Source organism: Lepus europaeus, chromosome 16, assembly GCF_033115175.1.
Source record: "Lepus europaeus isolate LE1 chromosome 16, mLepTim1.pri, whole genome shotgun sequence".
NCBI classification, from domain to species: domain Eukaryota; kingdom Metazoa; phylum Chordata; class Mammalia; order Lagomorpha; family Leporidae; genus Lepus; species Lepus europaeus.
Window position 1 is genome coordinate 87,354,508 of NC_084842.1, and position 24,291 is coordinate 87,378,798.

The following is a 24,291-nucleotide window of genomic DNA, read 5'->3' on the forward strand; positions in this document are numbered from 1 at the left end:
ATTCTCTGCTGTTTGCTGTGCGCAAGAGGGAGGATCGTGAAGCAAGCGTCACCTTGGTATTTCCCCCACATCTGTGCACAGTTCTGCCACACTCCGTCGCCCGCTTCTCCCTGCCAGGAGGTCGGCGTGTTCCAACTCCTGCTGCCCTGTGTCTCTCCCCCCCGACATGATCTGACTCCTGCTGCCCTGTGTCTCTCCCTCCCGCCGTGATCTGACTCCTGCTGCCCTGTGTCTCTCCCTCCCGCCGGCCACTCTGGCCTCACCCTGGCCGCAGAAGTGCTGGGCTCTTTCCGTCCTCGACTGGACAGTCCGCATGTCTGTCTGATCACTCTGCTCCTCCACAAGCCCCTGCGGTTCATCTGGGTCCAATCCCTCCCCTGCAGAGACCCCGGCCTCGCCCGGTGCAGGCAGGCTGCTTCCCTCGGCTCCGGTCCCCATGATGTCACCCTGACGTGGACGCATCGTCACGTGCCACTTGACGCCAGGGATACCGTCTGAGAGTTTCGTTGTGTGACGGTCACAGAGTGTGTGTAGCACACACCCAGTTGGTGGAGGCCATCGAGCGAGGTGGTAAAGCCGGGTGTGTGCGGCTGCTGCTGGTACGGCATGGCGCACCGTCTCACAGCCCAGCTACAAGCAGGTGAAGCGCGCTCTCAAATAGCAGCAGTACAGCAAATGCATTGTCCCTTACTGTCGTCGTAGTGCCACATACTCCGTGTAATTGCACTGCTGTGTTTTTACGGCTGGCCGTGCAGCAGGTGGCTTTCACCAGCATCACGCTCACGCACAGATGACGTGCAGCTCTGACGTAAGGCTGACTACGACATCGCTAGGTGACAGGGATCTTTAGCTCCATGGTAACCTATGGGTCCCCTGCTGTCCTTGTCGACCCAGACGTGTGTAGTGTGAGTTTCCTGCCTAGACAGCTTCGTGAACGCAGGGGCCCTCTGTCCTGGTCACTATGCATTTGCACACCTGCACCTGCCGGGGTCACTCATTCTAGGAACCTTTCCTTTGGAAAAGATCCTGTGATTCAGAAAACAGTCCAGGGCTCCTGCGCATCAAAACAAACAAGGACGAGAGTTACAGGAGAAGTAGGTGAAACGGTGGCTTAGAAGACGCTGGACCCAGGTGCGCAGGACCCTGAGCCCTGAGGATGGGAAGTGACATCACCGACCTAGGAAGTGACATCACTGACCTAGGGAGTGACACCACCGACCTAGGGAGTGACATCACCGACCTAGGGAATGACATCACCGACCTAGGAAGTGACATCACTGACCTAGGGAATGACATCACCGACCTAGGGAGTGACATCACCAACCTAGGAAGTGACACCACCGACCTAAGGAGTGACATCACCAACCTAGGAAGTGACACCACCGACCTAGGGAGTGACATCACCGACCTAGGAAGTGACATCACCAACCTAGGGAATGACATCACCGACCTAGGCAGTGACATCACCGACCTAGGGAGTGACATCACCGACCTAGGGAGTGACATCACTGACCTAGGGAGTGACATCACCGACCTAGGGAGTGACATCACTGACCTAGGGAGTGACATCACGGACCTAAGGGAGTCTCCAGGCTGTGACCCTGGGTGGAGGAGCCGAGGAAGCGTAGGGGAGACAGAGCGGGGAGACAGAAGTGGGAGTCCGTAGAACGGTGCAGCAGGGAGGGCACTGTGCCCACAGAGAAAGCCAGGGCTGTTCGGAGGAGGTGTCCCTTAGCGTGTAGGTGAGTCCTGGCCAGTGGGCGCGCGTGGCCAGGGAAGGGGCCGTCGGCAAGTACTGGGGAGGTGGAGGAAACCCACACAGGGCTGAGATGGGGGCCTGCACCCACGAGCCACACTGCAAAGCCTCAGAAGCCAGGCGGTGTTGGATGGAGCCGGGTAAACAACAAAGACCCCTGCACTGACTGCTGTGAGACATCGCTAAGAGAGGGGCGGGAGGCTGACACAGATGGAGCTAAGTCCTTTGTGGGTCTTAAAACTCAGTATTGGTGACCTGTCCATTCTCCCCGAGTTGCCCAAGGGATTCTGAAATTAATTTGAAATGCAGAAGACCTAGAGTAGCCAAAACAGCTTTGAAAGCTATGAATCTAGCAATAAAGCTACTACCACCGATTTTCAACACATTATAAATACAGAGGAACCGGGACTGTGATACTGGCGTCGAGATAACAAATAGGGTCGTGGGACAGAACGGAGTCCACAAGTAGACTCACAGATGGCGACTGATCTTTGGCGTGGCCCCTGCGCTCACGTAGGTGGCCCTCTGAAGCCGAGGGAAGGCAGAGCAGACAGAAATATCCAGGGAGACGCCCAGTGCTGATGTGGGTTCCCCCGAGTCCCCTCGTGTCTGGCCTTTGTTTTTCATTGTCACAAGGAGAGAGTGGGTCGACGTGGATTCCATTCGCCACATCACATCTCAGGACAGGCCATTGTTTGCCAACCATGATTTCAAGATCCCCCTGTGTGTGTCCTGCCCCAAGCCACCCGGATCAATTCTGCTGCAATGTCTTCCCAGCGTGGTTCATGCCTGGGCCCTGTCCGCCCAGCCTGAGGAGGAGAGTGACCGTAAGGCCGCTCGGGACAGGTGCAGTGGTTGGAATGCAGGCGTCCCCCAAAGTGCATGTGTTGGGACTTCGCCGCCCATGCAGCCATGTTGCCCAGTGGGACCTGGAAAGGTGACGAGGCCATGAGGATCGTGCCCTCATGAGTGGCTTGATGGTGTTAGGGTAGGAGTGGGTTCTTACAAAACCAAGCTCAGCTCTGTCTTGCTCTCACCCTCCCCTCCTCACCCCTTTTGGCCGTCCTCTATGGAATGGCACAGCATGGAGGCGTCAGCAGGTGCACCCACACGCTCTCAGACTTCCCAGCCCCCGGAGCTGTGAGTCAGGTCAGCTCCTGTAAACTCTGCAGGTGTTCTGTTACAGCAGCGCAATGTGGCTGAGACATGAGGGGCACTTCTGCCAGGACCTTTGCCTCCTCACCCCCCAGGCCCCTGTTGATCCTCTGGCTGCTGCCTCCGTTTCCTGCTCCACATCCCATCTCTGCATCCCGTGAGCGCCTGCAGCATCGGGTGGCTAGCAGTTGTTGGAGGGTTGCATGGGGCGGTGAAGCAGCTGCAGGCTGAGTTGGAGAAGGTCCGGGCGGGTCCCCTGAGAGCAGAATGGCTGTGAGGACGGTTCTCTGAGCATGGCTAAGACCCAGCTCGCTGGCGAGGAGGAGGAGGAGCACTAGAAGCCCGGGTAGCCTCGTGGAAGACGTTCAGCCTTGGACACAGGCCCGGCTGCCCCGAAGCATCTCTCCGCGGAAGAACAGACTGTGAACATCACCTCAGTATAAAGACAGCTTACTATTTTTTAAAAGATTTATTTATTTTATTTGAAAGAGTTACACAGAGAGAGAAGGAGAGGCAGAGAGAGAGAGAGAGAGGCAAAGAGAAAGAGAGAGAGAGAGGCAGAGAGAGAGAGAAGTCTTCCATTCACGATTTCACTCCCCAGTTGGCCACGACGGCCGGATCTGTGCAGATCCAAGACAGCTTACTATTATTAGCAAGTTCCTATACCTTCTAAAAATCATACACAGTCTTGTACAGGGCGAGAGGTCGGAGGGTGTCGAAGGTCAGTCTGCTGCCCGTGGACGTGTGCTTTTCCCAGAGGCATTTATTAACGAGGCTGTCTCTTCCCCAGGGCGTGCTTTTAGCTCCTCTGTCAAGAAGTTGACTGTGTGGGCTGATTTCTGTTCCATTCAGCCGGTCTGAGTGTCTATTTTTATGCCGGTACCATACTGTTCTGGTTACAAGGACTCTGTAGTATGTCCTGAAACCCGGTAGTATGATGCCTCCACTTTTGCTACTATTGTTCATGGTTGCTTTGGCTGTAAGAGGTCTTTTGTGTTTCCATGTGAGTTTTAGGATTTTTTTCTCTTTCTGTAGAGAATGTCATGAGTATTTTGATGAGGATGGTCTTGAATCTGACTCTGTTTTGAATAATATGGACATTTTAACCCTATCAGCTCTTCCAATCCATGTACTTGGGAGGTCTTTCCACTGTTTTATATCCTGCTCAGTTTTTCATTAATATTTTTGCAGTTTTCAGTGTAAAAGTCTTACACCCTTGGCTAAATTTATTCCAAGGTACTTTTTTGGCTATTGTGAGTGAGATTTCTGTTGTAATTCTCAGTGAGTTCATTTTTGGTGTCTCGTGGTACTGGTTTGTCAGTATTGAATTTTGTAGCCTACAACTTTTATCAGTTCTAACAATCTCTTGGTAGAGTCAGTTTCTCCATATGTAGAATCATGCCACCGCTGACAGGGATAATTTGATTTTTTTTCCTATTCATGTGCCTTTAATTACTTTCTCTTGCCTCATAGCGCTGGCCAGAACTTGCAGAACCACGTTGAGTAAGTGGAGACTGGGCCTGGTTCCAGGTTGTCCAGGAAGTGCATCCTTTCAATGTAGCGTTGGCTACAGGTTTGTCGAGTGTTGTTTGTATTATGTTGTAATGTAGTACAACGTATCTGAGCTTATTTTAGGCTTATTATTTATTTAAGATTATTGTCATGAGTGGGTGTTGAATTTTATCAGATAATTTTTCTGCAGCCGTCGAGTTGATCGTGTGGTTCTTGTGCTTGCTTCTCTGGGTGTGATGTGTGACTTTCATTGGCTTGTTTACGTTTCGCCGTCCCTGCACCCCGGGGACAGCCCCACGTGGTCAGGACCAGGGCTTCATTTCTGACGTGTTGTTGGGCTTGATTTGCTGGTGCCATGCTGAGAATTTTGCTCATGAGGGATATCAGACCACATTTTCTTCTTTTGCTGTATTCTTGTATGGTTTTGGAAACAGGATACGGTTGGCCTTGTGGAATGAGCTTGGAGGGGTTCTGTCCCTTGCAATTTTTTTGGAATAGTTTGAAAAGGGTTGGTGTTACCCCAAAAGCACAGGCCACAAAAGCAACAATAGACAAATGGTGTTAAATCAAGCTACAAAGCTCCTACACAGCAAAGGACATGATAAAAGGAATGAGGAGGCAATCCACGGAGTGGGAGAGAGTGTTTGGAAACCATCGACAATCCATGGAGTGGGAGAGAGTGTTTGGAAACCATCGACAATCCACGGAGTGGGAGAGAGTGTTTGGAAACTATCGATCTGACCAGAGGTTAATATCCAAGATACATGGCCGGTGCCGTGGCTCAACAGGCTAATCCTCCGCCTTGCGGCGCCGGCACACCGGGTTCTAGTCCCGGTCGGGGCACCGATCCTGTCCCGGTTGCCCCTCTTCCAGGCCAGCTCTCTGCTGTGGCCAGGGAGTGCAGTGGAGGAGGGCCCAGGTGCTTGGGCCCTGCACCCCATGGGAGACCAGGAGAAGCACCTGGCTCCTGCCATCGGAACAGCGCGGTGCGCCGGCCGCAGCGCGCTACCGCGGCGGCCATTGGAGGGTGAACCAATGGCAAAAGGAAGACCTTTCTCTCTGTCTCTCTCTCACTGTCCACTCTGCCTGTCAAAAAAAAAAAAAAATATATCCAAGATACAGAAGGAGCTCCGGGAACTCTGCAACAAAGTAGCAAGCAATTGGGTCAAGAAGTGGGAAGGCTCTGAACACCTTTCTCAGAAGAAGAAGTGCAAACGCCCAGAGAAACACGAGACACTCTCAGTGTGACTGGCCCCGGGGGGATGCGAATCAGAACCACAGGGAGGTGCCCCCCAGTCCAGGCGGAATGGCTGTCAGCCCAAAGACGAAAACTCGCGGATGCCGGTGAGGCTGCGGAGAGGAGGAAAGGTTGACACGGTTGCTTCGGGGAGGCAGCTCCGCGAGGCAGAGGACAGGACAGAGCGTGCTGGGGACACGGAAAGTAGGGGCTGGCACTGCGGCTGCGCTTCCGATCCAGCTCCTGGCCAGCAGCCTGGGAAGAGCAGCAGACGATGGCCCGAAGTGGGCCCCTGCACCCACGTGGGAGACCCGGATGGAGCTCCTGCCTCCCGGGTTCAGCCTGGCCCAGCCCTGGCCATTGCAGCCATCTGGGAAATGAACCAGTGGTTAGAAAATTCCCTCTCTCTCTCTCTCTCTCTCTCCCTCTGTATGTGTGTGTGTGTGTGTATCTTCCTCTGTGTAACTCTGACTTTCAAATAAATCTTAAAAAAAAAAAAAAAAAACTAAACTAAAAATAGCCCTACCGTCTGACCCAGCTGCCCTACTCTGGGAACACATGTGCAGGAGATGAAATCGGCGAAGGACAGCGATGGCAGCAGTGCTGTGATCCCTGCCGTCAGCCTAGGTGTCCAGCGGAGCATGATGGATAAAGAGAACAGGTGTGTACACAGTGGGTGGCGTCCTGCCCCAAGGGAGCAATGCCATCCTGACACTGACAGCAAACGCACGACAGCGGAGCTGCTTAAGTAAAATAAGCCAGACACAGACAGACGAACTCCGCGTGTTCTCGCTCAAAGACGAGATGAGCAGTGACAGTGATGAGCCTGTGCCACCCAGATTCACGTGGGCAGGGGAGCGGGCGCTGGGGGAGGCTGGATGATGGGAGTAGAAGGACACTGGGGGGAACGCCCCCAGCGCCCGTTGGGCAGCACAGCGGGGTCACTGTGGCCCACGGTGCTGTGAAACCCTCTGCACCCAGAGCTGGAGCACAGGAGCTGGGGGGCCCCAGGTGCGTGGGCAAGGCTGGGCGCCTGCTGTGGTCCCCCGCAGCCGCGTGCGTGCGGTGCAGAGCTGCGCGGTTCCCTCCCAAAGGTGCGCTGATCCAAAATGCCGAAAGCAATCTTGAAAAATCAGATGCCTCTGTGAAGCTGCACCTCCTTGTTCAGGGAGGTCAGTTACGGGTCCCCCTCCCTAACCCTCCATCCTCGTCCTGCCGAGGTTGCATCCCAGACGTCTCACGGCTGGCAGCACCTGTCAAACCAAACGTCAAAGGAACCTCCGGGGGAAGGGTTGTTATGTGTCATGTAGGAGCTCGTCTATCCAAGAAGCCCACAGGACTCACAAGACAGACGGGTCTGGTAGATGCGCAGGAAACTTCCATCCCCCACGTGTGGGCGCCAGCCTCGCAGCAGGCAGGGACTGGTCCTCTCGGTCTCCAGGTCCTTCTGATGGACGTGGGGCATGGGGAAGCCAGCGAGTGCGTTGCTGTGGTTTCCTTCACCGGCAGAGCCTCAGGGAGAGCGTGTAGACAGCCTGGGCGGAGTCGGTGCCCGGCCAGGGATCCGCTGCAGGAAGCCCTTCGTTTGGATCCTGATCCCTGCAAGGGCCTCTCTCGCTTTTCACTTTCAATAAAGGGCAGCGAATGAATGATCAGAAAGCGGGTCCGCTTCAGAACCAAGAAGGAAGCTATTTGGAGTCTTTTTTTTTTTTTGAACCCAGCCAATTCCCTCTTCTTAAACTGCCGTGGGGAATGTGGGACATTACAGGAGACAGTAGCCATTGTAGGGGGTTCCCGATGACCAGCTGAAAGCAATGGGGAGAAGCTGGAGTGCGTGATGCCTGCTTGCTCGGGAGAGCGTGCCGCGCACCGTCTCCATCTGCGACACCTGGCTCCATGTCTTCTCTCACCTCCAGCCCGGCTGTGATGTAAAAAATAATAGGACGCATTTTACTCCAGAAGGAAGATTTAAAAGATAATGCAATTTGCATCTCTGCAGCTCATCCCCATGGGGTCTTTGTGCTGCTCAGATGGATGGGAGCCTTTAAAATCCAGGCTTTTTCTCTTCTCCAGTGTGAGACACTTGCAGGTACAGAGGGGTTTTTTTAAAAGATTTATTTACTTGAGAGGCAAAGTTACAGAGAGAGGGAGAGACAGAGAGAAGGGGGCTTCATCTGCTGGGTCACTCCCCAAATGGCTGCAGCAACCAGAGCTGGGCCGTCTGCGCTCGGGGACACTGGATTTGGGGTCCTAAAGGATGACACAAAAATTAGGACTTTATTGGTTTACACATCACTCGAAGACCTGCCGAGTGTTCCGAATAAGACTGAAGAATGCAGACCAGGGTTTCATTTAAAAAAGAAGATTATTTATTTGGAAGGCAGAGTTCCAGAGAGGCAGAGGCAGAGAGAGAGAGAGAGAGAGAGAGAGAGGTCTTCCATCCATTGGTTTACTTCCCAAATGGCCATAATGGCCAGGGCTGAGCTGATCCAAAGCCAGGAGCCAGGTGCTTCCTCCTGGTCTCCCATGCGGGTGCAGGGCCCAAGCACTTGGGCTATCCTCCAATGCACTTCCGGGACACAGCAGAGAGCCGGACAGGAAGAGGAGCAACCGGGACAGAATCTGGCACCCCAACTGGGACTAGAACCGGTGCTACAGGTGGAGGATTAGCCTAGTGAGCTGCGGCACCAGCCCCAGACACTTCTGATTCATACTGTAGTTTAAGAACCACTGACGCTTACGTGTGTGTGTGTGTGTGTTTGGTGTGTATGCATGCTTGTGTGGTATACGTGTGTGTGTGTGTGGTATACATGTGTATGTATGTTTGGTGTGTGGTATGTGCATGCATTTGATATGTGTGTGTGTGTTTGTGCGCATGTATGTGTGCATGTGATGTGTGTGTGCGTGTGTGCATGTATTGTGCATGTGTGTATGTGTGTGTGGTGCTGGCAGGGAGAGGCACCACACGAACAGAGGAGTGAATTGGATTGTCTCTGATAATGGGGTAGCAGGTAAAGCCACCGCCTACAGTGCCGGCATCCCATATAGGGGTCAGTTCATGTCCCGGCTGCTCCACTTCCGATCCAGCTCCCTACTAATGGTCTGGGAAAAGCAGTAGAAGATGGCCCAAGTCTTTGGGCCCCTGCACCCATGTGGGAGACCCGGAGGGGAAGCTCCTGGCTTCTGGCTTAAGATTGGCCCAGCTCCAGCCATTGCAGCCATCTGGGGAGTGAACCAGCAGATGCAAGACCTCTCTCTCTCTCTCTCTGCCTCTCTGTAACTCTGCCTTTCAAATAAATAAACGAATCTTTTTTTAAAAAGATAAGGATAAATATTAAAAAGAAAAACGGCTTAGAGAAATTGAGGGTGCCAAAAAGGAGCAGGGCTCCCAAATCGGGCAGCGAAGGAAGCTTGTCTGCTGAGCCGTCCTGTGAGCCGAGGGCGCAATGAGGAGGAGCAGCGATGGGAGGGTGAAGGAGGCCGAGGATGGCCGACCAGCAAGATCCTAGCCAGACAGAAAGGAACACGACAGCCAGAGTAGATGAAGGAAGCAGACCGGGTCGGGAGCAGGGTAAAGTGAGATCGGACAGACCCGCGGGCCAGACAGGGATGCCGAGTGAATGCCAAACGTACTGGCAAGTCACTGGAGTGATGCGAATGGCGAGCTGGTCCAGAATCACAAGGCAGGGACCTCGAGACAAAGGAGTCGAGGAGGAAGGGTCAAAGTGGGAGACAGAGCACAGCTGACAAACCCCAGGTCCCTGGGGATGCCCAGCGCAGAGCCCGTCCTGCAGAGGGCTGAGGGCGGGGGAGTCTGGGAAGGCTTGTGTCGGTGACGTGAGAGGCAGGTATCTTCGAACACCTGCTCTGTGTGTATCAGGCAGTGCCCTGAGCCCCCTGCTCCTAGTAACTCGTAAAATCCTAGCATCTTGGGACTTCGACACCACTAAAGTCCCTGCGTGACCAGTGAGGGTGCAGGTGCACAGACCCAAAGCATCTGCCCCTGGCTCCCGGACCCTCCACAGGGCTGCGTGCACCCTGACGGTTGGGGCTCATCAGTGACTTCAGTAACCCCCAACTTCCCCACTGCAGGGAATAAAGCCCGTCTGATCCATCAGCTACAAGAGCAGTTGCTCCAAAACTCAACCCTGACCTGGCCCATTTTCCGTTTCAAGCTCCTCAGTAGCTCCCCACATCTAAGAATAAAGTCCAGGCTCCTCACCAGGGCTCACGGAGTCCTCCTTGCTAGGGGCCTTCTCTGGCCTCCCCTGACCTCCGCCCCCACACGCACTGCCACCACACTGAGCTTGAGCCCATGGCACCCCTTGTGCTGCTGCTGATTTCTGGAATGTTCTGCCTTCTCTCCTTCCCTTGGCGTGTTAGCCAGGGCTCAGCTTCGGGGGAGAGAATGTACGCTGGTTAGTTGAGAGGAGAGGGGTTTTCTAGGGGGAATTAAATGTCTTCCCAGAACCCCTGGAGGGCTGAAGCACACACTCTTGACTAAACCTTTGCGGCCACTTCCCGAAGTCACAGACTGGCTGGCACAGGGCCTGGCTGCACCTGCCACAGTGGGAAGGGAGCCTCCCAGAACAAGACCTCAAATTTGCTGGTTTTCCCAACTAATGGGTCTCAGGGAAGTACATCACCCTGACCTGGAGCTGCAAGGGAGCCTGGAACTGAACTGGTCACCCTCACGGAAGGTGCCCCAGCAGGGGTGGAAATCAGCACCCAGCGAGGCAGCTCAGGTGTCCACCCCACCCTGCCAGGTGTTCAGCCTCCTCCACCCCTTTGCTTTGGGAGGTCCGCATCAGTGCCTCTGCACTTCCCTCCTCCTCCTGTCTCAGTGCTGGGGGCACCTGGAGTGGAGGGGCCACGCCTGATTAATGCGTGGTTCCCCACTGTGGGAGCGGGCGTATCGTGGGTGTGGACCACACTACAGGCATCCTCACCCACACACTGCTTCCCCAGCCAGCATCTTCCTGGTCCCATACATCTTGAATTTTGTCACCAAGATTTCCTGGACCATATGAGGCTGAACTGTATGAAATTATCACTCATATTCCTTTTTTTAAAAAAAGATTTACTTTTTATTTATTTGAAAGGCAGAGTTACATAGAAGTAGAGTCAGAGCGAGAGGAGAGAGCGGGAGGGAGGGAAGAAAGGAGGGAGAGAGAGAGAGAGAGAGAGAGAGACAGGGAGAGAGGTCTTCCATCTGCTGGTTCACTCCCCAGATGACCACATCAGCCAGAGCTGGGCTAATCTGAAGCCAGGAGCTTCTTCCAGGTCTCCCACATGGGTGCAGAGGCCCAAGGACTTGGGCCATCTTCTACTGTTTTCCCAGGCCATAGCAGACAATTGGATCAGAAGTGGAGCAGCCAGGACTTGAACCAGCACCCATATGGGATGCTGGCACTGCAGGTAGCAGCTTTCCCCTCTGGGGTAGCACCAGCCCGTCACTCGCATTTCTTTGGGTGAATGGTGGAAACGGCGCATGGCCCAACCCTGCGTGCATCTGTCCACCCTTGTTCTGTTGTTCCTAAAGACAGAATGATTTAGAGCCCTGACATGCCGTGTCACCGTTTTACCAAGGTGATCTCAGGCAACTGTGCAACTGGTGCGATGTCACAGCCAGGCATGTTCAGTTTGGAAAATCATAGTCAGTATCGCCAAAGGGGACGCCGGCCTTAGCTGCTGCTGAGAGTGAGACGTGGTGCTGCAAACAATAAAACCAGTGTCATTCACTGTATGTAGCGTTTGACACGGGAACGGAATGTTAAAAAGTGGTTTACATGTTGCCATACGGATGTTGCCGTATGGCAACATACATGTTGCCGGCTGATTGTGTTCACCTGCAGTTTAAGACCTGGGGAATGTGGCTTGCTGGGTAATGCACTATGATTCTTCCCGTTGAAAATCTGGGAAATCCGTTCTCGGCTTTCGCACAGAGCGGCCGGCTTGCGGAGCAGGTTGCTGGTGTGAGATGGCAGACGCCAGCTCCCAGATGAATGCAAGTGCAGGCCCCTGGGCTCAGCGGGACACAGACGTGTGTGTGGGTGGAGGGAGGCGAGGTGGGGGGGCGCAAGGCTTCTCTGAGCCTCCCTCCCCTCACCTGTCACCACATGGAGACTGGGCTCTTTTTTAGAAAACCTACACCAAAATGCCGCACGCTAACGAGAGATCTCCCAAGTGAGGGCTCACCAGAGCCCACGGCCTGGGGAGTGAGGCTGAGAAGGCACAGGGTCCTGTTTGGGACGGGAGCCTGCAGCAGACACGGGTCCTCAAGTGCTCTGGTTTGACTGTACTTGGGGGTGGGGCCGAGGGAGGTGGCTGGGATGAGATGAGGTCGTGAGGGCGGGGTTCTGTGATGGGGTCACTGGAGCAGTGGCTGCGGAAGCTGGGGGTTCTTGTCTTCAGGCAAGAAAGAATTCCGGCGTGAGACAGGGAGTGAAGTAATAAAGTTTTATTGGGGACAGGGCATCCATCAGAATGGAAAGAACAGGGGAGCGAGCGCCCAGCCACTGGGACTAGGGGGGGCGAGGTTACATGGTTGAATGGAGAGAACACCTGGGCAGGCCAGGTGGGCGGCTCAGTTGAGAGGCAGAAGGCTAAGCATTGGACTCCCTAGGTTTTAAGGGAGTCTGTATACCCACCTCCCCCTCTCCTCCAGGACAAAGGATGGGGAGTCCTTGTGGAAGGGTTTGTTGGGTGAAAATCGGCAGATTTTCCCCAGATTGGCTGGTGCAGGGCAGAGTAGGGGGGCTGCCCTTAGGGCATGTGAGAAGGCTTTATTGCCCCAAGTTATCAGGTGACCCATTTGGTCCTGAGGAGAGAGAATTCTCTTGGGAGAAGGGCTGGGACCACCTGGGAGGTTCCCAGGGTCTGGGCAGGACTTGGAAGTGCCGGATGCTGGGCTTCTGGGGCTTCCACAGTAGGTGCTGGTCTTCAGGCCTGTCTCACACACACATAGGCACGATTTCTGACTTCCTACCTAACAGGCCCACCATGTCCCAGGCCTTTAATCCACTTCCACATGGGAGTGGTTAATTAGCCTGATTGGCAGGTGGGCACACAGGTGGGGCCAGGTAGGGGGAGGAGGTCACAGGGGGCGTGGTGAAGGCATGGCTTCCAGCCCAAACCTGATCGGTTTTCTCATGTCTGCCTGCCTACAGCACCACCCCATGCCCTGCCATGCTCTTGGGCTTCCCAGCTCCGGAACTGCAAGCCAACAAACTTCTGCTCTTTATAAGCGGCCCAGGCACAGGTATTTTTTGCTAAAACGGCAGAAAACAGACTAAGAGGAGAAGTTCCAGATTTCTTTGGAATGAGCCCTGGGGGAATGGCTCGACGCTGGCTGGCAGGGGATGCCACGCTGTCCGTCTGCTGGGCCTTGGTTTTCTCTGCGCTGCCGGAGGTGGGAGCTGCGGGTCCCTGCTGGGTCTGTGAGCACGTGGGCTGCTCCCTTGCTCCCCACACCTCCCCTCCCTCTCCCCCCTCTCAGGCGTTCTTACTCTCCTGCAGCCTCTGTGAACCCTTCCAATGCCTGCGGGATGCAGATTAAGAAGAATAAAATCATTGAGCCACGAGAACAGTGTCCCCCGTGCACAAGGCAGCCCCCAGGGCCCCTCTGTGAGCAGGTGGGACTGGCAGCTCGCCTCTGCCTCCTCACAGGGGAGCCGCCGCGGCTCAGGAGTCGGGGGGCACCGCTGTGCCCCCCGTGGCACGTGGCAGGTGGCCCATCTCTGGGTCTTCCAGCCAGGATGCGAGAGGACGAGAGCCCGTCTGCTCCGAAGAACGAGAGCCGTCGCATCTGAGTGGCGTGAGGGCTCTTGGGGCTCTAGTCAAATTGAGATTTTTTTAAAAAAAGCTTTTTATTGTGACTGTTATTAAAAATATGATTAAGGGCTTATAAGTATCAGGCACAATTCGGGTCTGATAATTCCTTTTTGCTTGTACGATCTGAGCTGGTGGAAAGCCCAGCCCCCCACCATGGCATCACAGGAGCACACAGGGCTATTTTTAGCTCCTCGCTGGCCGAGTGGTAAATCTTTGAGACTGGCCAGGAGGGGACGGAGCGGGACGGAGCAGGCGAGCACCGCTCTGTGTGCACCCCCTAGGCGCCAGGAGTGGGCGTGATGCTGCCCAAGGAGATACTCAGCCCACAGCCCTGCAAGGGCCCCACAGTGAGACCCAGGAGAGGAGCTGGAGCCGCGGGGCTGGGCTGGGCTGCCCAGGCCTCCGGAGGGGCTGTCCTCCTGGGGTTGCCTCTGCCCCTCCAGGACTCTGCCCCAGGAAGAACAGCTGGGCCAAGACATGGAGGGTTCGAGTGTCCTGGCGCCACTCAAGGCGAGGGGGCTTCCTGCGGAGGGGGCACAGGGCTCATGGAGAGGACAAGGACGCCTCCCTCACGAGGCAGCAGGAACTGGCCTGTGACGGCCCGACTCCGACTGTGCCGGCCTGCTAGAGCGTGTTCACGCGTGCTGTCATGGGCGTGTTCACGCGTGCTGTCATGGGCGTGCTCACGTGTGTTGTCATGGCGCATTCATGAATATTGTCATGGGCGTGCTCACACGTGCTGTCATGGGCATGCTCATGTGTGTTGTCATGGGCGCGTTCACGTGTGCTGTCATGGGCATGCTCACGTGTGCTGTCATGGGCGTGCTCACATGTATTGTCATGGTGTGTTCATGTGTGTTGTCATGGGCGCGTTCACGTGTGCTGTCATGGGCATGCTCACGCGTGCTGTCATGGGCATGCTCACGTGTGCTGTCATGGGTGTGCTCACATGTGCTGTCATGAGTGGTCAGCATGGCTGGCCTAGATCTGTAAGCCTCCCAGGCTGGTGACCGAGGACACGACACGCTGTCGGGGAAGACACCACCTCGGAGCCTCAGACCCATCCACCTCCTTGGCCTTGGTCCCCCTGAGGGAATGCGGGGCGACAGCGATGTCACACGGGTTGAGGGTGGTCGGGGGGAGCATCCAGGCTGTGGCTGACTCGGATGATGGTGGAAGCCAGCTCAGATCTGCACCATCAGAGGCTTTGCTCACTCCTCAGCTCCAGACCGGGGTCACCGCCTGGGCCCAGGAATTGGGGTCACCTGCAGGCCCCCCACTTCGCCGGCCAGGTCCTTGCCACGGCAGGGAATGGGCAAGATGCAGCCCCGGGCAGGGCGGTCCGGAGGCAGGGAGGGAGCTGGACAGGCTGCCCAGAGCACAGCCAGGCCCCCTTCCAGATCTGCCCAGCGCGCGGTCACTCGGCTCCCCACGTGGGAGGGAGAAGGCTCTGGAACCTCGCAGGCTGATCTGTGGCTCGAGATCAGAGAGCAAGGAAGTTCCTGTCGCCATTGACGTAAACGGCTCCCCGGGGCCCCAGCACGGAGGCTGCCTGCCCCAGCAACCCTCTACCACGTCTGTTTTCCTTGTTGAGATTTATCTGTTTCTGAAAGGTAGAATGACAGAGAGAGGGTGAGACAAAGAGAAAGAAAGATCTTCCGTCTGCTGGTTCACTCCCCAAACGGCCACAGCGGCCAGGGCTGGGCCAGGCTGAAGCCAGGAGCCTGGAACTCCATCCAGGTCTCCCACGTGGGTGCAGGCCCATGGACTTGGGCCATCTTCCACTGCTTTCCCAGGTGCGTTAGCAGGGAGCTGGATGGGAAGTGGGGCAGCAGGATGCGAACCTGTGCTCCTACAGGATGCTGGTGCCGGAGGCCGCAGCTTTACCTACTGCATCACGACGCTGGCCCCGTGTGCATCCTGCTTACGACCTCTCTCCACACTTCTGTGGAGGACACAGGTGGCCAAGGCCCCGCACACAAGACAGTGCTCTGGGTGCGGGCCACCCACTCATTCTTGGGTACGTGACGCTCTCGGCAAGTGCAGGCCAGGGGCTAAGCCGCCGAGTCCCTGTGTGCAGAGAGCTCACTCACTGGCCGGTGGGAAGAAGAGACCAGAGAAGCAGTGACAAGGCCAGTGCCGGGAGACAGGTGCCACCAGAGCTCCGATTCCGGACCCCGCAGACCCGGGTCACCCCCAAGCTCTGCCGCCCCGTGGCTGGGTCACGCTGGGCCTTGTGGAACTTCCGCCAGCCTCGGCCGTCCGACAGTTCATGGCACTGCCAGCTCACTGGGTGGTTGGGAGCGTGAAATGAGTTCTGCACACGCAGCGCTGGGCGGTGCCTGGCACGCAGTGAGGAGCCACCACTTCCACCTCCGTCTTTGAGGACGAGGGCATGCTGCTTCAAGAAGGCAGCGTCGGTCTAAAGCTGGGCTCGTCGGCTTCGGCACCGTGGGCATCCGGGGTCAGCGCTTTCTTGGTGGCGGAGCTGTGTTGGGCGCTGTAGGGCATTCGCCAGCATCCCTGGCCACGGGGGCCACCAGAACCGTCCAGTGTCCCCTGGGGACCAGAGTGCTCGCAGGTGTAACCTTGCTGTCGGCTGCGGAGGGAGTGAGGGCAGGAGCAGGGGTGGCCCTCCCGGAGTGAGGAGCGTGTCACGTGGGGAGCTGGGGTGGAACATCCGGGGACTCTGCCTGGATGTGGCACCAGCATCCAAACCCCTCGGGGACATGACGCACAAGACCCCACCTCCGTGGCCCTGTGCAGCTCTGCTTTTGTGAGACCGGACTTTTCATGCCGTCAGCAACTGGAGGGGCATCGGAGAGCAGTCCGCTCTGCCTGTCCCTCTGCCGGGAGTTCCTTTGTGGAGGTGGACTGTTCACGCTACAGCGTGCCATCGTCAGCAGGAGCCAGGGGAAGACGGTGCCCAGTGCTGCCGGGCCGGGAGGAGATCATGTGTTTCCAAAAAGTTTCTCTTCCACAATAACCCTGAACCGTGGGCCGATCCTGCTGCTCCCTTCGCTCGGGCTGCTGGGGAGGATGGGAGCCCATTCATAGCCAGGGCAAGCACACGGCATCTTCGCCCATAAATCAGGCATTTTTTTCCTTGCTTCCACTTCATTTTATTCCTCAGTTTAATCTCTGGCTTATTTTACGTTGTAAGATGGCATATGGATTTTGCAAGTCACTTGAATCCTTTTAGGAGCAAAGTATGAAATTACTAATTTTTTTAAAAAGTCAATGCAGAAATGTCTTTCTTCATGCTATTCTGTAGCAATACCCGGGCTGTGGTTTGTGTCTTCAGAACCCACCACCTGCTCGCCCAGTTCTCCAGATCTCTCCCTGGGTCGGGGTTACTGTGCTGGAACGCAGCTTTCCCATTGGGGCTCTGCCCAGTCCCGTGGCAGCGTGCAGCCCTAGTGTGAGAATGTAACTACAGTTCTAGTACAGGCAGCACACAGCGGACAATGGCACAGAGCTGGGGGACAGCAGACAGCTACACAGAGACAGATAAAAGGCCGTCCTCTCCTCTCCAGCTCACATCAGGTTTCCTAGGGAGTGCAAGTCAGTAGCACAGGGCAAGGTGTGGATGTGTAGCCAGAAACAGCCCAACCCATATTCCAGAACTACCGCCTCCATCATTGTTCTTTGCATCTGGGGCTTCCGCTTTAGAATTCATTGCAGTCCGCAAGTTCCCCCCTGATAATTCATTTTGCTCCTCCCGTGAGTTCGGATGGAATGCTGAATGAGACGACAGCTCAGCTGTGAGCTGAAGACGGCAGAACACACTGGTTATGAACGTAATGTTGTAATAGTCCAGCATCCATTGGAATACAAACAGCAGCTGCAGGAGGCATGTGGTCCTTGAGTCCTGTGGCTTCGCTTTGGGCAGCTCTGCAGGAGCAGGGACACAGAACACAAGTACACGGAACGCAGGTACACGGAACGTGGTCTCAGGTTACTGTTTCAGTTCACATGGGGTGTGAGCGCACCCCCAAAGTGCGTGTGTTGAAAAGTTAATCCTCAGGGTCCTGAGTTAGCGGTGTCGGGTGCGAGGCCATTCGGGGGCATCAGGGTTGAATGAGGTGATGAGGCTGGGGCTCCTGGGAGGGGGCTGGGGGCTTCATACCAGGGTTGGGGAAACTTTTTCTGCCAAGGGCCATTTGGACATTTTTACCATCACTTACAGGCCCTATGAATCTATGAGCTTAGCCGTCAGCCTGCTGCAGATGGATTGAAGTTGGGGTCCCAGATGATTCTGTGTGCCCCAAGGTCGGGCGTTCCCCACCCATGCCTTTTAGGAAGAGGTGTGCCCCAAGCTGGTGGGCTCGCCCCGACTTGCCGTGTGAGGCCTCGGCCCTGGTAGGAGGCCACGCGAGACGCTTGCCAAGTGCCAGCCCCGTGCTCTCAGAGCCACCACCCCCCCCCCCCAGAACCCTGAGCCAAATAGACAGCTTTTTTTTTTTTTTTAATAAATGGCCCAGCTTCAGGCACCGTGTTACAACAACAGAAAACAGTGAATTCAGAAGCACAAGGCAAAGTAGCCTAAGAAAAACACACACACACGCACACGCACACACACACTCAGAGCCAGCTCTGTGGCAGTGAGTAAAGCCACCACCTGCAGTGCCGGCATTCCATATGGGCACCAGTTCGAGTCCCAGATGCTCCACTTCTGATCTGGCTCCCTGCTGCAGCCTGGGAAAGCAGTAGAAGATGACCAAAGTTCTTGGGCCCCTGCATCCACATGGGAGACCCAGAGGAAGCTCCTGGCTCCTGGCTTCAGGTCGGTGCAACTCCTGCCATTGTGGCCAATTGGGGAGTGATCCAGCGGATGGAAGACCTCTCTCTCTCTGCCTCTGGCTCTCTGTAACTCTGCCTTTCAAATAAATAAATAAATCTTTAAAAAAAAAACCACTCTCACTGCCCATGGAAATATGACATTCGTGGGTGGTCTCTCTGCTGGCCAGGCTGGAGCCAGCACCTCCAACAGCCCCCCTCTCTCTCTGGACAGCTCTCTGCCCTGCGTGGCTCCGCAGATGGGTCTGATCCACACGTTTGGGTACCAGGCTCCTGAGCAGCCACTTGGCCCATTGACCCTGGAGAGGGGACTTTTCTTTCTCATCTGCATAGCAACCCAGGGAGCACCCCAAGCGTCCAAGGGAACACGCGGCCGTGCCTGGACCGACGCTGGTGGCCGGGGTGCGCGGGGCCTTCCTGCTCATCCTGGACACCTGCTGTGGAAGAAGAGGAGCATGAAGCCGCTAACCTGAGCCTAGGGAGGAGGATCTCACATGAGTCGCAAGCAGGGGACCGACACCGAGTTTTCTGTAAGCGGCCCCTGAGGTGGGGACAGGCAGGCACAGCTCACTGTCCGCTTACGAGCATCCAGAACTGGGTCAGGACAACGGAAACAGGAAAATACGAGCATCCTAATGAAATATCAGCAACTGGAGTCTGGTGAAAAACCGCTTTGCTTTAGGCAGGCTCTGATGAAGACGCCTGTGTCCCCTCTCACAGCCCCTGCGTTCCGACGCCCGGCTCTGGCCCTGGGCCCACCTTCCTGCTGCTGCGGACCCTGGTGGCCTGGTGATGGCGCAGGTAGCCAGGTCCCTGCCGCGCGCCTCGGGAACCTGGATCACCTGGATCACGTTCCTGGCTCCTGGCTTCTGGAATCCTGGGAGTGAACAGCGGATGACGAAAGCCCTCTCTCCCTCTCTCTCTCTCCCTCCGTCTCTCTGCCTATCAAATAAAAATAAATAAAATACATAATAAAGTAGAAGTATACAAAATAAAACCTTGAAATACAATGAACACACACAGGTACTTCAAGGCGTTTGTGGACAAATGGAATTATAAGATACTGGGCATTTCTCGTGAAACTTCTGTATCTTTTTTGTAAATAATTGTAAAACTTTATCGACATAAAGGAAAACCAGAATAGATATTTCATGTTCCTGGTTAAACAGTTTTGCCACTGGAAAAAAATTAGTTCTCTTTCATCTGAAATAGAAATCCAACAAAAATCAGAGGTTTTCAAGAAAACAGACACGTTTATGCTGAGTTCTAAGAACTGGTATGAAAAAGGGCACAAGTGGCCGAAACAGCGTTGGGAACGAGCATGAATCGGGGCGTCGGCCACGTGCGCCATCCAGGCTGTCGGCCACGTGCGCCATCCAGGCTGTCGGTCACACGCGCCATCCAGGCTGTCGGCCACGTGCGCCATCCAGGCTGTCGGTCACACACACCAGCGTGTCGGGGCCCTCTGCTTGCTTTCCTCCTGGCTCTTGGCGTGGGTGCAGGGCCCGCTGGGAGCGGCTGAGCTTGGAAAATGCGGTGCCCCCAGCTATGACCTCTCCACTGACCTGCAGGCCTCCTGTCGGGTGGAGGCTGCGCCCGCCCTGCAGGAGAGCTCCGTCCACCTGCTGCCCCCCAGAGGCTGCGGGGCCACCTTTGTCCTCCCTGAGCAGGTGGCCCCTGCCCCCAGTGCTGCCGTGAAGCAGGAGGGACGGGAGGGAGTCCGGCTCCACTTCCTGTTGCTGTAACCGCACCCACAGGCCGGGTAAATCGCCTGCAATAGTGGTTTCTTGGGCTCGTGCCCCGGGATGTGGGGAGCGTGAGAGCGAGGTGCTGGCTCCTGGCGAGGGTCCCCGGCTGGGTCTTCACATGGGGAGGGGGGGGGACCCGTGTGCAGCCCTGCTCCCTCTTCCTTGTACGAAGCCACTAGCGCCACCCTGGCGGCCCCACCCTGTGTCCTCACCCAGGCTCCACTTCCAGTGACCGTGGACGTAGGAATCTGGGAGCTTCAGGGGGACACAGCCTGACCCTGCTGGGTGGACAGAGGTTCTCGCAGGCCAGCAGCGCCAGGGACAGGCCCTCAGCGATGTCCACTGGCCTTGCTCCGCTTCCCGCACCCGTTCTCGGCCCTGTGTCCAGAGAGAGCTTTATGGAAGAGGAAGCCGCACAGGCCGCTCCTCGGCTGAACTCACAGCTGACCAGAGCCAGGAGCCAGAGCCTTCCCCGGCCCCTCCCCCTCCCCCCCACCCCGGGGCCCTACTGTCTCCCAGCTTGGTCCTGCCCGGGAGCCCTCGTGCCCCAGACAGCTGTCTCCACCCGTGGCTGTGCCAGCTCAGGGGGTCTCAGCGGGCCTCCCAGACCCCCTTCTAAATTAGCCCCTCCCCTTTTCCACGACCTTGCTTCCTGGCCCTGTCACTCTCTGAACGTGTTCCTTGGCTAACTGAGCCTGCTTTCTCCCCAGCCTGCTGCCTGCTCCCAGCTCTGAGACCGCCTGGCCCATGGAGGTGCTCACGAAGTGTTCGTTGATTGAGTATCTGATGTTGGCATGGTAACAAGCCAACAGATTGCTGAAATAGAACAGACATTAGGTTACCATAGACTTTTCTGTGTGTTTTTTAAAAACTCTTAATTGGTAAAATACAATAAAAATGGGCTAAAATTTCAAAATAAAGTTTTCTGGGCAAACAATGGTTTGTCTTGAAACTTTCAGAAATGGGGTCCTTTGTCCCCAGACCAGAAGTACTGGGCGTCTCTGGGCAGACTCGGGGGTAGTCCTGGGCATTTGCTGCCCTCAGAGCACCCTGTGTGTGTCTGTAGGGGACTCGCCGTCCTGCCCTTGTGTCTGCCTCGCCCACGAAGACCAGCGCTGTCACTCATGCCCACCCCGTCGGTGCAGGCTCCCACACTGCGGGGTCAGCTTAGGGCCAATGGGCTGCGAACGCACCTTGCAGCCTGGGTTCGTGCCGGGCCCCGCTGTGTGTCCCTGGCCTAGAGTGGCCCTCACTGGCAAAGGTTCCCCCAGGTGCTGCGCCCCAGCCCCATCTGCGGGAGAACCAGCTGCCTGCTCCCCACCCCCCACTGCTTCCCAGAAAGGCCCCGACCACCAGCCCCTGCCTTGTGGGGCTGTGCACACCGGTGCAGTGAGTTTCTTGGTCCCAGTGTCCCCAGCGCACAGCCCGGCCTGCTGCCCAAGGTGGCCGTTCCAGAAACGACCGGAACGTTCGTGATTCGCGAGCACAGAAAACGGCTACCCCCTTCCTTGCCCTGAGTTGAACAACTGCAAGCGATGACTGAGATGTGACCGCTGGCCAGCCACTTCCGGTCTCCTGGACCACCCCCCACCCCGTCTGCACAGCAGGGGGCGCGTAGGCCCTCCCAACACTGGGGCTCCCTCGTGTAGGTTAGGAACCCCTCTCCTGTGACCGCCACACACACCGGGCCGTCCCTGGAGCTGCACACCCGAGTTACAGCCTGTGTGTGCATTCCAGCCACGACCACCCGTGTGCAGTCACACAGCCCAGGGCGCGTGGGGCACGGGCGCTGCGGGGGGCAGAGGGGCGTCCCTGCAGGCCGGCCTCTGCGGATCCTGAGGACATCAGGCTGAAGCTTCTGCTCGTGTCCAGTGCTAGAGCGTGTCTTTCTGAGTCCTGACCCACGCTCAGTCCTCCTTTGCTACGGAGGGAATGCACTGGTCCCGACAATACAGAGGGAAGCCTTCCACTCCTCTCCCGTGGCACCAGGTCCGGGCAGCGCGAGTGCCGCGCTCTGGGCCTCAGTTTGCACTTCCGTAGAATGGGGGCAGTGAGGAGGATGTGGCTGGTTCTCCGCCCCTGACCCTCTGCGTCCCTCCTTGCCCCTAGGTACTCCTTCCAGGATGAGGAGGACATGTTCATGGTGGTGGACCTGCTGCTGGGGGGCGACCTGCGCTACCACCTGCAGCAGAGCGTCCGTTTCACAGAGGTGACGGTCAAGCTGTACATCTGCGAGCTGGCCCTGGCCCTGGAGTACCTGCAGCGCTACCACATTATCCACAGGTACCCGGCGGGGGGCGCGGGGGCGCGGCGGCCCACAGGAGAGGGTGCGGGGAGCGCTGTTCCGGCGGGGAGAGGGTCCTCGTCTCTGAAGTCGTCTAGAGGTGGCAGCGCACGGAGGTGGTAGAGGTCAGGATAAGGTCACGACTGGACTGGCATTCTCCTGGCTTGTCGCCGAGTCAGGGTGGCCCCCCTTCCGGCCTGCACCCACCCACCCACCCCCCCCCGCTCCTGGGGAGACGGGGACGTTCTGTCCCTGGTGTCTCGGGTCAGAAGGGTCACAGTGGCCTCCTGACCACGTGCATAGCGCTGCTGTCTGCCGGTTTCCTGCACGAGGTCTTCTCGCCAGCCACAGAGCGGACGCTTGCACGGGGGCCCGAACGCTGTGCCCTGTGGCCTTGTGCTGTTCCCCGCTGAGCTGCTTCTGCCCTACACGGTCTGCGGAGGACTCGCAGAAGACAGGGGCTGGAGCGTCCGTGTTGAGATGGGATTAAGCACACGCGTTTGCAGTTACGCTTTCTCCCTCCCAAAGCTCTCCTCAAATGCCAATCAGGAATATTTGAAACATGACAAATCCATAAGAATGAGGAAAACCAAGCAGAGCCCATAGCCAGGCATTGGGGGGCATTGGGAGGACGAGGTAGAGTGTGAGTCACTTGGGATCCCAGCAATGAATTTTGTCATGGGGAGAGCCGAGAACAGAGCTGGAGCATCCCCCAACGGCTCAGGACTGCGCAGTACCTGCTGTCTGTGGAGGGGGGAGTGGAGGGTGAAGTAGGATGAACTGGCGGCAAGCCTCTTCGGAAATATGAAGGACTCCGGCTGTTCTACATGCCCTACCCAACTGGACGGCGGTCCCTCCCGGCCCCGAGTGCTCATGGAAAGGTCGGCCTGTATACAGCTAAACCCAAGCCCCCTGGGTTGGGATATTGAACTGAAACCAACAAGGTGATCTAAAAGGGACCAGAGAACCGTGCCTCCCTGCATCCTCAGGGGATTCCGCGATGGCCGTGGGACCGTGACCGAGCGATTGTGACAGCGGAGGTTGCCCGTGGCAGCTCGGCACACAGCTCGTGGTCCACAAGCTGCCCTCAGGGGTTAGCAGCTCCCAGCTGGGTCAGCGACAACCAAGGGCGATCAGACACCCAGGGAAATCTGGCGCAAACATCAAAGGGGAAAAGCAAAACTCGAAGTCAGCAAAGGCCCTGGAGACATCAAACTCACTCGGATCAGTTTTTGCGGAGGGACGGGAAGGCTCTGTGCCAGTGTAAAACAAGACAGCCACTCTTGAATTCCGAGAACAAGCGGCAGGCCTTTAGAAATTAAAGATGGAAAGTGCAAAGCTCTCAAAACACATTGAAGGTTGGTCTTTGTACTTTCCGATAAAGTGGAGCAAAAAGATAAGAAGAAAATGTGAGAGAAGAGATAAGAAAATTGGACTACCAGCCCAGAAACCTCCACATCAGACAGAACAGCAAAAGCATAGAGGAAAAAAATCCTCAAACAACCTGCAATACATGGGTTTCCGAACTGCAAGAACACGCCAGGGCGCCGTGAGAAGGCTGGAAACAGACCCCCAAACTCCTGGCGCGGTGGGCTTCCCCAGGAGAGCAGCAGGTCAGGCAGGCTGAAAACCTAGAGGCGTTGTGGGTTTCTCTCTCTCTCTCTCTCTCTCTTTTTTTTTTTTTTTTTTTTGACAGTCAGAGTTAGACAGTAAGAGAGAGAGAGAGACAGAGAGAAAGGTCTTCCTTCCGTTGGTTCACCCCCCAAGTGGCTGCTATGGACAGGGCTGTGCCCATCCGAAGCCAGGAGCCAGGTGCTTCTCCTGGTCTCCCATGCGGGTACAGGGCCCAAGGACTTGGGCCATCCTCCACTGCGCTCCTGGGCCACAACAGAGAGCTGGACTGGAAGAGGAGCAACCGGGACAGAACCGGCTCCCCAACCAGGACTAGAACCCGGGGTGCCAGCGC

General features: G+C 56.4%; 1 protein-coding gene across 2 annotated transcripts in view; it reads left to right on the forward strand.

Moving 5' to 3' along the window:
• Window positions 1-24,291, forward strand: part of STK32B (serine/threonine kinase 32B) — a 238,843-nt gene that overhangs the window by 147,220 nt on the left and 67,332 nt on the right. For both annotated transcript variants that reach the window (XM_062213250.1, XM_062213251.1), the window contains one exon: window positions 22,151-22,324. In XM_062213250.1, the coding sequence (XP_062069234.1) occupies window positions 22,151-22,324 (174 nt within the window). The remainder of the gene's footprint in view (window positions 1-22,150; window positions 22,325-24,291) is intronic.